The sequence below is a fragment of the Scyliorhinus canicula genome, chromosome 6, assembly GCF_902713615.1.
Source record: "Scyliorhinus canicula chromosome 6, sScyCan1.1, whole genome shotgun sequence".
NCBI lineage: Eukaryota > Metazoa > Chordata > Chondrichthyes > Carcharhiniformes > Scyliorhinidae > Scyliorhinus > Scyliorhinus canicula.
The window spans coordinates 200,412,610-200,424,625 of NC_052151.1; the positions used below are offsets into that span (position 1 = coordinate 200,412,610).

Consider the following 12,016-nt stretch of genomic DNA (forward strand, 5'->3'; position numbering starts at 1 on the left):
AGTGCGGGTGCGTGTGCGGGTGCGAGTGTGGGTGAATGAACGTGGAGTGAAAGTGTGCGAGTGTGAACATGTAAGTGAGTATGAGTACAAATGTGTGTGAGTGCAAGTGTGTGTTTGAGTTTGTGTGTGTGAGCCGAGTGAGTAAGTGTGAATGAGCGTGTGAGTGTGAATGTTTGTGAGTGGGAGGGAGTGTAAATGCTGTTGTGTTTGATGGCTTCCCTGATCCTGACGGTACACAGAGAACACAAAGATATGATGCCATAAGTATTTATTCGTGACATGCTGGATGGTAACCATGCATTTCTGTGTCCAAACAATTCTGTCTCCGTTACTGTGAAACAAAGGGGCAGAATGATTGTCCTCTATCCTGATATCCAGTGCCTGCCTCCCGTCCGTTCCCCCGGTATATATATGTCTGTCTGGGTGTCTGGTTCCACCTGCTGGGGGAGGTCATAACTGTCCCTACATGTATTGGCCAATGGCCATGGACCCTGGTGATATTATATTCAAATATATTCATTGGTGCAACTATGTACAGTTAGACATAGATATGCATATGCACATATCACCACAAATGGGAGTGAGTGGGAGGGTGTGCGTGATCAAGAGTGTGTGCGAGAGAATGTGTGCGTGTGTGAGAGAGTGTGCGTGTGCGAGAGTGCGTGCAAGAGTGTGTACATGCGCAGGTGTGTGCATGTGCATATGCAAGTGTGTGTACGTGCGCGAGTGCGTGCACGAGACCCGCAAGAGTGAGTGTGCGCGCGAGTGTGTGCATGTGCAAGAGTGTGCGTGTGTGCAAGAGTATGTATGTGCGAGAGTGTGCACGGTGGTGTGCGTGCGCATGTGCGAGAGCGTGCGTGCGAGAGTGTGCGTGCAAGAGCGTGCGAGAGTACCAAGTGGGTCTGGCTCAGACTCACAGAGCTGTCACAGATGTGCCCTGCCTCCCAGCGAGAGTGTGCGTGCGAGAGTGTGCGTGCAAGAGCGTGCGAGAGTACCAAGTGGGTCTGGCTCAGACTCACAGAGCTGTCACAGATGTGCCCTGCCTCCCAGCGAGAGTGTGCGTGCGAGAGTGTGCGTGCGAGAGCGTGCGAGAGTACCAAGTGGGTCTGGCTCAGACTCACAGAGCTATCACAGATGTGCCCTGCCTCCCAGCGAGAGTGTGCGTGCGAGAGCGTGCGTGCGAGAGCGTGCGTGCGAGAGCGTGCATGCGAGAGCGTGCAAGAGTACCAAGTGGGTCTGGCTCAGACTCACAGAGCTATCACAGATGTGCCCTGCCTCCCAGCGAGAGTGTGCGTGCGAGAGCGTGCGTGCGAGAGCGTGCGAGAGCGTGCGTGCGAGAGCGTGCGAGAGTACCAAGTGGGTCTGGCTCAGACTCACAGAGCTATCACAGATGTGCCCTGCCTCCCAGCGAGAGTGTGCGTGCGAGAGCGTGCGAGAGCGTGCGTGCGAGAGCGTGCGTGCGAGAGCGTGCGAGAGTACCAAGTGGGACTGGCTCAGACTCACAGAGCTATCACAGATGTGCCCTGCCTCCCAGCGAGTGTGTGCGTGCGAGAGTGTGCGTGCGAGAGCGTGCGTGTGAGAGCGTGCGTGCGAGAGCGTGCGTGCGAGAGCGTGCGTGCGAGAGCGTGCGTGCGAGAGTACCAAGTGGGTCTGGCTCAGACTCACAGAGCTGTCACAGATGTGCCCTGCCTCCCAGCGAGTGTGTGCGTGCGAGAGTGTGCGTGCGAGAGCGTGCGTGCGAGAGCGTGCGTGCGAGAGTACCAAGTGGGACTGGCTCAGACTCACAGAGCTGTCACAGATGTGCCCTGCCTCCCAGCGTGTGTGAATGCACTGTGTGACCCTGTCCCTTTCTCTGTCTGCTGTAGGCATGTCCAGCTACCCCTCTGGCAATAGGATATTGGAACCTCTGTCACAGTCTATAAGGGCGGGGATCATTGCTGGAGCCTGTTTCCTGACCAGCGCCCTGTTGATCAGCCTTTTGGTATCCTACCTAATGAAACTGAGGAGGGCAAGGAGAATGGAAAGTAAGGAACCTTTTGGTGATTGTGGGGTGGGGGGGGGGGGGGGGGGGGGGGGTGGCGACGGTGTGGCACACGAGTGAGAGCAAGCAGCATTTGACCAAAAGTTACATGGAATATATAACATTACAGCGCAGTCCAGGCCCTTCGGCCCACGATGCTGTGCCGACCTGTGAAACCCCTCTCAAGCCCACCTACACTATTCCCTTATCGTCCATATGCCTATCCAATGACCATTTGAATGCCCTTAGTGTTGGCGAGTCCACTACTGTCGCAGGCAGAGCATTCCACGCCCTTACTACTCTCTGAGTAAAGAACCTACCTCTGACATCTGTCCTGTATCTATCACCCCTCAATTTAAAGCTGTGGCCCCTCGTGCTGGACATCAAGGAGCCTGAGCAAAACTGGAGTCAATGGGATTCAGAGGGAAAACTGGCCGCTGGTTGAAGTCACACCCGGCACAAAGGAAATGGTTCTGGTTGTTGGGGGTCAATCATCTCAGCTCCAGGACATCACTGCAGGGGTTCCTCAGGGTAGTGTCCTCGGCCCAACCAAAAACCTCCCTCCCATTAGAGGTTCAGAAGTGGGGATTTTCGCTGATGACTGCAGCTTTCAGCATCATTGACAAATCCTCCGACGCTGAAGCAGTCCGTACACGAGCGCACACACTCTCGCACACACATGCTCTCGCGCACACACGCACACTCTTGCACATGCACACACTCGCGCACACACTCACTCTCGCGTGGTCTCGTGCAGGCACTCTCACGCACGTACACACACTTGCATATGCGCATGCACACACCTGCACACACCAGACCTGGACAATACCCAGGCTTGGGCTGACAAGTTACATTCACGCCACACAAGTGGCAGACCAGGACCAACTCCTACAAGAGAGGATCTGTCAACTGACTGGCGTCTCCCTGGCCCTCTCAACTCAGGATGGCATGGGAGCACAGTGGTTAGCACTATTGATTCACAGCCAGGGTCCCAGGTTCGATTCCCGGCTTGGGTCACTGCCTGTGCGGAGTCTGCACGTTCTTCCCGTGTCTGCGTGGGTTTCCTCCGGGTGCTCCGCTTTCCTCCCACGACTCCCGAAAGACTTGATAGCTGGATTCTCTGTGTACCCGAACAGGCGCCGGAATGTGGCGACAAAGGGAGTTTCACAGCAACCACATTGCAGTGTTAATGTCAGCCTATTTGTAACAATAAAGGTAATTACAAAACAATTAATGTGGTTGAGTCTCAACTGCCCCCTTATTGGCAATTAGGGACGGGCAGTAAATGCTGGCACAGCCTGCAACGCCCACATCCCATCAACTAATTTTTTTTTAATTTGACACTAATAAAGATTGTTATTATGATTATATCTGTACACTGACTGGTGTCTCTCAGTCCCTCTCTCAGGGAGATATCTGTACACTGACTGGTGTCTCTCAGTCCCTCTCTCTCAGGGAGATATCTGTACACTGACTGGTGTCTCTCAGTCCCTCTCTCTCAGGGAGATATCTGTACACTGACTGGTGTCTCTCAGTCCCTCTCTCTCAGGGAGATATCTGCACTCTGACTGGTGTCTCTCAGTCCCTCCCTCTCAGGGAGATATCTGTACACTGACTGGTGTCTCAGTCCCTCTCTCTCAGGGAGATATCTGTACACTGACTGGTGTCTCTCAGTCCCCTCTCTCTCAGGGAGATATCTGTACACTGACTGGCGTCTCTCAGTCTCTCTCAGGGGGATATCTGTACACTGACTGGTGTCTCTCAGTCCCTCTCTCTCAGGGAGATATCTGTACACTGACTGGTGTCTCTCAGTCTCTCTCAGGGGGATATCTGTACACTGACTGGTGTCTCTCAGTCCCTCCCTCTCAGGGAGAAATCTGTAGACTGACTGGTGTCTCTCAGTCCCTCTCTCAGGGAGATATCTGTACACTGACTGGACACTCTCCATTGCTGAACCGTTATTTGGACATTTCTTCAGGTGTCATTTCATAATGTTTAACAGTCAAATCTTTGAACCTTTTACAGATTCTCCCATTTTTTTCAGTCGCTATCAGAAGGCGTCAAACTTTGAGTAAGTTCATCAGAAAATTTGTGTCTGTCTGTATCTAACCCCGTGCTGTACCTGTCCTGGGAGTGTTTGATAGGGACAGTGTGGAGGGAGTTTTACTCTGTATCTAACCCCGTGCCGTACCTGTCCTGGGAGTGTTTGATGGGGACAGTGTAGAGGGAGCTTTACTCTGTATCTAACCCCGTGCCGTACCTGTCCTGGGAGTGTTTGATGGGGACAGTGTAGAGGGAGCTTTACTCTGTATCTAACCCCGTGCTGTTCCTGTCCTGGGAGTGTTTGATGAGGACAGTGTAGAGGGAGCTTTACTCTGTATCTAACCCCGTGCTGTACCTGTCCTGGGAGTGTTTGATGGGGACAGTGTAGATGGAGCTTTACTCTGTATCTAACCCCGTGCTGTACCTGTCCTGGGAGTATTTGATGGGGACAGTGCAGAGGGATCTTTACTCTGTATCTAACCCCGTGCTGTACATGTCATGGGAGTGTTTGATGGGGACAGTGTAGAGGGAGCTTTACTCTGTATCTAACCCCGTGCTGTACCTGCCCTGGAGTGTTTGATGGGGACAGTGTAGAGGGTGCTTTACTCTGTATCTAACCCCGTGCTGTACCTGTCCTGGGAGTGTTTGATGGGGACAGTGTAGAGGGAGCTTTACTCTGTAACTAACCCCGTGCTGTACCTGTCCTGGGAGTGTTTGATGGGGACAGTGTAGAGGGAGCTTTACTCTGTATCTAACCCCGTGCTGTACCTGTCCTGGGAGTGTTTGATGGGGACAGTGTAGAGGGAGATTTACTCTGTATCTAACCCCGTGCTGTACCTGTCCTGGGAGTGTTTGATGGGGACAGTGTAGAGGGAGCTTTACTCTGTATCTAACCCCGTGCTGTACATGTCCTGGGAGTATTTGATGGGGACAGTGTAGAGGGATCTTTACTCTGTATCTAACCCCGTGCTGTACATGTCCTGGGAGTGTTTGATGGGGACAGTGTAGAGGGAGCTTTACTCTGTATCTAACCCCGTGCTGTACCTGTCCTGGGAGTGTTTGATGGGGACAGTGTAGAGGGTGCTTTACTCTGCATCAAACCCCGTGCTGTACCTGCCCTGGAGTGTTTGATGGGGACAGTGTAGAGGGAGCTTTACTCTGTATCTAACCCCGTGCTGTACCTGTCCTGGGAGTGTTTGATGGGGACAGTGTAGAGGGCGCTTTACTCTGTATCTAACCCCGTGCTGTACCTGCCCTGGAGTGTTTGATGGGGACAGTGTAGAGGGTGCTTTACTCTGTATCTAACCCCGTGCTGTACCTGTCCTGGGAGTGTTTGATGGGGACAGTGTAGAGGGAGCTTTACTCTGTATCTAACCCCGTGCTGTACCTGTCCTGGGAGTGTTTGATGGGGACAGTGTAGAGGGAGCTTTACTCTGTATCTAACCCTGTGCTGTACCTGTCCTGGGAGTGTTTGATGGGGACAGTGTAGAGGGAGCTTTACTCTGTATCTAACCCTGTGCTGTACCTGTCCTGGGAGTGTTTGATGGGGACAGTGTAGAGGGAGCTTTACTCTGTATCTAACCCCGTGCTGTACCTGTCCTGGGAGTGTTTGATGGGGACAGTGTAGAAGGAGCTTTATTCTGTATCTAACCCTGTGCTGTACCTGTCCTGGGAGTGTTTGATGGGGACAGTGTAGAGGGAGCTTTACTCTGTATCTAACCCGTGCTGTACCTGTCCTGGGAGTGTTTGATGGGGACAGTGCAGAGGGAGCTTTACTCTGTATCTAACCCTGTGCTGTACCTGTCCTGGAAGTGTTTGATGGTGACTTGTACCTGGAAAGTCTAAACCTGTCTTATGTCTTCCCCCTCAGGCGCTCGGAAAGTCCGGACAGTCTGCTGAAGTTTAAGTTAGAGACCGCGCTCTACGAGACCTTCGAACACGACTCTGTGTCTCGTCGCAGGAGCAGTGGGGAGAAGCACGCACAGTATGAGACTCACCTCGGCAGCCTGGAGTCTATCCAACGGGGCCCGGATGGCCGTTTTGTGATGCAGAGACAGCCTGGGCTTCAGCTCGCCCCCTTGGTCCCTCACTTTGAAGCCTCGCCCACCCGTGCCAAGTCTGACGCCTGCCCCCAGATCCAGGGGGTGCGGGTGAGTGCCCCGCTGAGGGCAAAGGCCAGAGGCCAGGCCCGAGGGCGCCCACGGGCATGCTACTTTGCCATGGCCAGCAGCAGCCCCACCGACGGCTCGCATCCTCCCTTTATCCCCGATCTCAGCCCCATCCCTCGCCCCTTGGTCTGCGAACCCAGCTGCAGGCCTGTCCTCTCCGATGGGAACACAGGCCTCTCTGCGAGGCCCAGCCACAGCTTGCTGGAGCTGGCCTCCATCGTTGCCGGTGACAGGGGCCTGACCCATGGCGTCTCATGGCCGGGACCCCTAGAGACAGCTGATCCGGGTCACCTACCCACAGGCCTGGCTTTCGAGCCCACTAGGGTAGGCCCCTCGGGTATTCCCCGGGGGTCGAACCTCCCCGGGGGGTGTGGGGCGACCTCGGTCTCTGGGTTGGAGCGCTGCCGTCCGCAGGCCAGACCCAATCCAGAATTTCCTCGGGATCGAGGTCCCTCCTTTGCCCCGTCGGAGGTTCCAGGCAGCTCACCCGCCCCCAACAGCAGCGGCTACCACAGCGCAGATGCCTCACGGAGAGCCTCGGAGGAGAGGAGCAGCGACAGGAGGTAAGGTCAACAGAGTTGAACTCAAGATGGGGGGAGGGGGTCGGTGCCTGCGGGGGTCAAAGGGCACACAGCTCCCTGATCCCTATCCCTCTTCTCTATTCAACTCCTCCAGGGACTTCCTGGCTGGTGAGCAACACAAGTGGGATGAGGGACTCACCATGAACTCCGAGATACTCGAGGCACTTAAGCCACACCAGAGACCGAGGAGGCCCATCTCCAGCATCGCCCTCCAGGACCTCGCACTTACAGGTCAGCACTGCACAACCGCAGCGTGGGAACCCCAGCGTCAACACAGGTCACTGCAAGGTCAGGTGGGAGGTTCAGGAATTTGAGAAAATGGAGGAAATTGAACTGTTGTGGCGAAGGTGGGTCAGTGGGATTGGGGAGAAGGAGGGTCAGTGGGATTGGGGAGAGGTGGGTCAGTGGGATTGGGGAGAAGGTGGGTCAGTGGGATTGGGGAGAAGGTGGGTCAGTGGGATTGGGGAGAAGGTGGGTCAGTGGGATTGGGGAGAAGGTGGATCAGTGGGATTGGGGAGAAGGTGGGTCAGTGGGATTGGGGAGAAGGTGGGTCAGTGGGATTGGGAGAAGGTGGGTCAGTGGGATTGGGGAGAAGGTGGGTCAGTGGGATTGCGGAGAAGGTGGGTCAGTGGGTTTGGGGCGAAGGTGGGTCAGTGGGATTGGGGAGAAGGTGGGTCAGTGGATTGGGGAGAAGGTGGGTCAGTGGGATTGGGGCGAAGGTGGGTCAGTGGGATTGGGGAGAAGGTGGGTCAGTGGGATTGGGGAGAAGGTGGGTCAGTGGGATTGGGGAGAAGGTGGGCAGTGGGATTGGGGAGAAGGTGGGTCAGTGGGATTGGGGAGGAGGTGGGTCAGTGGGATTGAGGAGAAGGTGGGTCAGTGGGATTGGAGAGAAGGTGGGTCAGTGGGATTGGGGGAAGGTGGGTCAGAGGGATTGAGGAGAAGGTGGGTCAGTGGGATTGGGGAGAAGGTGGGTCAGTGGGATTGGGGAGAAGGTGGGTCAGTGGGATTGGAGAGAAGGTGGGTCAGTGGGATTGGGGAGAAGGTGGGTCAGTGGGACTGGGCTGAAGGTGGGTCAATGGGATTGGGGAGAAGGTGGGTCAGTGCGATTGGGGAGAAGGTGGGTCAGTGGGATTGGGGAGAAGGTGGGTCAGTGGGATTGGGGAGAAGGAGGGTCAGTGGGATTGGGGAGAAGGTGGGTCAGTGGGATTGGGGAGAAGGTGGGTCAGTGGGATTGGGGAGAAGGTGGGTCAGTGGGATTGGGGAGAAGGTGGGTCAGTGGGATTGGGGAGAAGGTGGGTCAGTGGGATTGGGGAGAAGGTGGGTCAGTGGGATTGGGGATAAGGTGGGTCGATGGGATTGGGGAGATGGTGGGTCAGTGGGATTGAGGAGAAGGTGGGTCGGTGGGATTGGGGAGAAGGTGGGTCAGTGGATTGGGGAGAAGGTGGGTCAGTGGGATTGGGGAGAAGGTGGGTCGGTGGGATTGGGGAGAAGGTGGGTCAGTGGGATTGGAGAGAAGGTGGGGTCAGTGGGATTGGGGAGAAGGTGGGTCAGTGGGATTGGGGAGAAGGTGGGTCAGTGCGATTGGGGAGAAGGTGGGCCAGTGGGATTGGGGAGAAGGTGTGTCACTGGGATTGGGGTGAAGGTGGGTCAATGGGATTGGGAGAAGGTGGGTCAGTGGGATTGGGGATAAGGTGGGTCAGTGGGATTGAGGGAGAAGGTAGGTCAGTGGGATTGGGGAGAAGGTGGGTCAGTGGGATTGGGGAGAAGGTGGGTCAGTGGGATTGGGGAGAAGGTGGGTCAATGGGATGGGGGAGAAGGTGGGTCAGTGGGATTGGGGGAAGGTGGGTCAGTGGGATTGAGGGATTGGGGAGAAGGTGGGTCAGTGGGATTGGGGAGAAGGTGGATCGGTGTGATTGGGGAGAAGGTGGGTCAGTGGGATTGGGGGAGAAGGTGGGTCAGTGGGATTGGGGAGAAGGTGGGTCAGTGGGATTGGGGAGAAGGTGGGTCAGTGGGATTGGGGAGAAGGTGGGTCAGTGGGATTGAGGAGAAGGTGGTTCAGTGGGATTGGGAGAGAAGGTGGGTCAGTGGGATTGGGGAGAAGGTGGGTCAGTGGGATTGGGGAGAAGGTGGGTTAGTGGGATTGGGGAGAAGGTGGGTCAGTGGGATTGGGGAGAAGGTGGATCAGTGGGATTGGGGAGAAGGTGGGTCAGTGGGATTGGGGAGAAGGTGGGTCAGTGGGATTGAGGGATGGGGAGAAGGTGGGTCAGTGGGATTGGTGAGAAGGTGGGTCAGTGGGATTGGGGAGAAGGTGGGTCAGTGGGATTGGGGAGAAGGTGGGTCAGTGGGATTGAGGAGAAGGTGGGTCAGTGGGATTGAGGAGAAGGTGGGTCAGTGGGATTGGGGAGAAGGTGGGTCAGTGGGATTGGGTAGAAGGTGGATTGGTGGGATTGGGGAGAAGGTGGTTCAGTGGGATTGGGGTGAAGGTGGGTCAGTGGGATTGGGGAGAAGGTGGGTCAGTGGGATTGGGGAGAAGGTGGGTCAGTGGGATTGGGGAGAAGGTGGGTCAGTGGGATTGGGGAGAAGGTGGGTCAGTGGGATTGAGGGATGGGGAGAAGGTGGGTCAGTGGGATTGAGGGATGGGGAGAAGGTGGGTCAGTGGGATTGGGGAGAAGGTGGGTCAGTGGGATTGGGGAGAAGGTGGGTCAGTGGGATTGAGGAGAAGGTGGGTCAGTGGGATTGAGGAGAAGGTGGGTCAGTGGGATTGGGGAGAAGGTGGGTCAGTGGGATTGGGTAGAAGGTGGGTCAGTGTGATTGGGGAGAAGGTGGGTCGGTGGGATTGGGGCGAAGGTGGGTCGGTGGGATTGGGGAGAAGGTGGGTCGGTGAGATTGGGGAGAAGGTGAGATGGAGGAATTGAGGGATTTGGAAGAAGATAGATCGGTGATATTGAGAGCGGACCTGGCTGACTGTCTGTCTTTCTCTTTATCTATTTCTCTCTCCCTGTCACTCTTTCTCAATCTCTGTCGCTCTCTCTCTATCCATCTCTCTCTCTGCCTCTCTTTCTCTGTCTCTCTCACTGGGTTTCCCTCTCTGTGTGTGTCTTTCACTCTCTCTCATTCTCTATCTCTCACTCGGTTTCCCTCTCTCTGTGTCTCTTTCACTCTCTCTCATTCTCTATCTCTCACTCGGTCTCCCTCTCTCTCTCCCTCTCTCTGTGTCTCTTTTTCTCTCTCTATTTGTACCTCTGTCTCTTGCTCTATCTCTGTGTCTATGTCTGTCTCTTTCTCTCCATCTATGTATGTCGGTCTCTGCTTCTCTTTCTCTCTGTTTTTGTCTTTTTCTCTCTATCTAACTCTCGCTGTTTCGGTCTATTTCTCTCTCTCCCTGTCTCTAGGATCCTCAATGTCCTCCGATCTCAGGCGATCCGGGACGGTCCAGTCCTTGGAGGTCCTCGGAGGTGTGTGGGCCCTCCGCCAGTCCCGCTCCTCCACCGAGTCCCGCTGTGCTGCTCTCAGGGAGGAATTTCAGGAATACCGGCGACGGAAGGAGAGGGAGCAGTCGGAGGGAGCCCAGGGGAAAGATCTGAGCCGCTTTGGGAACTTGGAGCAGGCCACTCTCCTGTGAATGCCATGGGATCGCTCTGTGTAATACCGCCTGTGCCTTCACCTAGAGCAGGAGTGAAATCTGCTGCCGCCCTCCCTCCCCCTCCTGGGGCAGCGTCACCTGGGATCGCACTGTGTACTTTACCCAAGGTGTCAGAGGGGAAGAAGTTCTAGCGGCCGAGGGGAACCGGACCATCCGGAAAACTTGACCTCAGGATGGGACAGCTGTAAAGACACTGAAATAAAAATGGTTTTCATTGGTCACACTGAGGAGTCAATGATTTTCTCTCGATCTCTCATCCTCTCTCCTGGTTTGTCTCAATCTCTCTGCCTCTCTATTTCTGCACCTCTTTCTGTCTCTCTTCATTTGTCCCGGCCTCTCTCACACTCTTCTCCCGCTGTGTCTGTGTCACTCACTCACTCCCTCTTCCTCTGTTTCTCATCTCCCTCTGCCTTTCATTTTCTCGTGCTGTTCCATCTCAGTCCATGAACCACAGTCTCTCTCACACATTCACAATCACTCTGACTCATTCTCTCTCTCCTCTCTGTCTCTCTTTGTCTATCTCTCTCTCTCTCTCTCTCTCTTTCTGTCTTTCTCTCTCTCGCACTCGTGCTCTCTATCTCTCTCTATTCCTCCATCTCTCTGGCTTGCCTCTCAGGCTCTAACTACTTCACCCTCTCACTCGGCCTTTCTCTCCATCTGTGTGTGTGTGTGTCACTCTCTGTCTCTCGCTCTCTGTGTGTCTCTCTCTGTCTCTCGCTCTCTGTGTCTCTCTCTCTCTCTCTCTGTCTCTCGCTCTCTGTGGCTCTCTCTCTGTCTCTCTCTCTCTGTCTCTCACTCTGTCACTCTCTCCATCTCTCTCTGTCTCTTGCTCCCTCTCTCTCTCTGTCTATCTCTCTGCCTCTCTCTCTCTCTGCCTCTCTCATTCTGCCTCTGTCTCTCTCTCTCTGCCTCCCTCTCTCTTCCTCTCTATCTCTCTCTGCCTCTCTCCCTCTCTATATCTGTCTGTCTTTCTCCCTTCATCCCTCTCTCTCTCTCTCTCTCTCTCCATCCCTCCCTCTCTCTCTCTGCCTCCCTCTCTCTTTCTTTCTCCGTCCCTCCCTCTCTCTCTCTCTGCCTCCCCCTCTCTTTCTCTCTCCATCCCTCCCTCTCTCCCTCTCTCTGCCCCTCTCTCTCTGCCTCCCCCTCTCGTTCACTCTCCCTCTCTCTGCCCCCTCCCTCTCTCTGCCCCCTCCCTCTCTCTGCCCCCTCCCTCTCTCTGCCCCTCTCCCTCTCTCTGCCCCTCTCCCTCTCTCTGCCCCATCCCTCTCTCTGCCCCTCTCCATCTCTCTCTCTTTCTCTCTTCCTCCCCCTACCTCTCTCCCTTACCCTCTCAGGCGCAGCTGATTGTCACAGAGAAAGGCGAGTGTGCAGCCTCTGGTTTCCTGGCCTGTGTTCAGTGAAGGGAGAGGGCGGATTGACTGCAGTGCTGGGTGAGGCAGAATGAAGCAGCTGAGATTGCCGAGCAGTGTTTGGGAGGGTGTGAAACCAGGGCTGGAGTGCTCATTTCCCCCGCTGCATATCCGCTGACAAACAGATGAACCAAACAATCACAAACTGACAG

General features: G+C 55.2%; 1 protein-coding gene across 1 annotated transcript; it reads left to right on the forward strand.

Moving 5' to 3' along the window:
- Positions 1 to 1,833: 1,833 nt before the first annotated feature.
- On the forward strand, positions 1,834 to 10,672 carry LOC119967787 (protein turtle homolog A-like). Its single transcript, XM_038800783.1, has 5 exons — positions 1,834 to 2,024; positions 4,046 to 4,091; positions 5,934 to 6,794; positions 6,907 to 7,043; positions 10,205 to 10,672. Exons 1-5 carry the CDS (start codon positions 1,868 to 1,870, stop codon positions 10,432 to 10,434), a joined length of 1,431 nt encoding a protein of 476 aa, XP_038656711.1. The 5' UTR covers positions 1,834 to 1,867; the 3' UTR covers positions 10,435 to 10,672.
- The last annotated feature ends 1,344 nt before the right edge of the window (positions 10,673 to 12,016 follow it).

Excerpts from the sequence above, each read along its gene's own strand:
- LOC119967787 (XM_038800783.1), top strand. The coding sequence starts at position 1,868 with ATGTCCAGCTACCCCTCTGGCAATAGGATATTGGAACCTCTGTCACAG. Across the intron at positions 6,795-6,906 it reads GAGAGGAGCAGCGACAGGAG|GGACTTCCTGGCTGGTGAGC; the intron begins GTAAGGTCAACA and ends CAACTCCTCCAG. Across the intron at positions 7,044-10,204 it reads CCAGGACCTCGCACTTACAG|GATCCTCAATGTCCTCCGAT; the intron begins GTCAGCACTGCA and ends CCCTGTCTCTAG.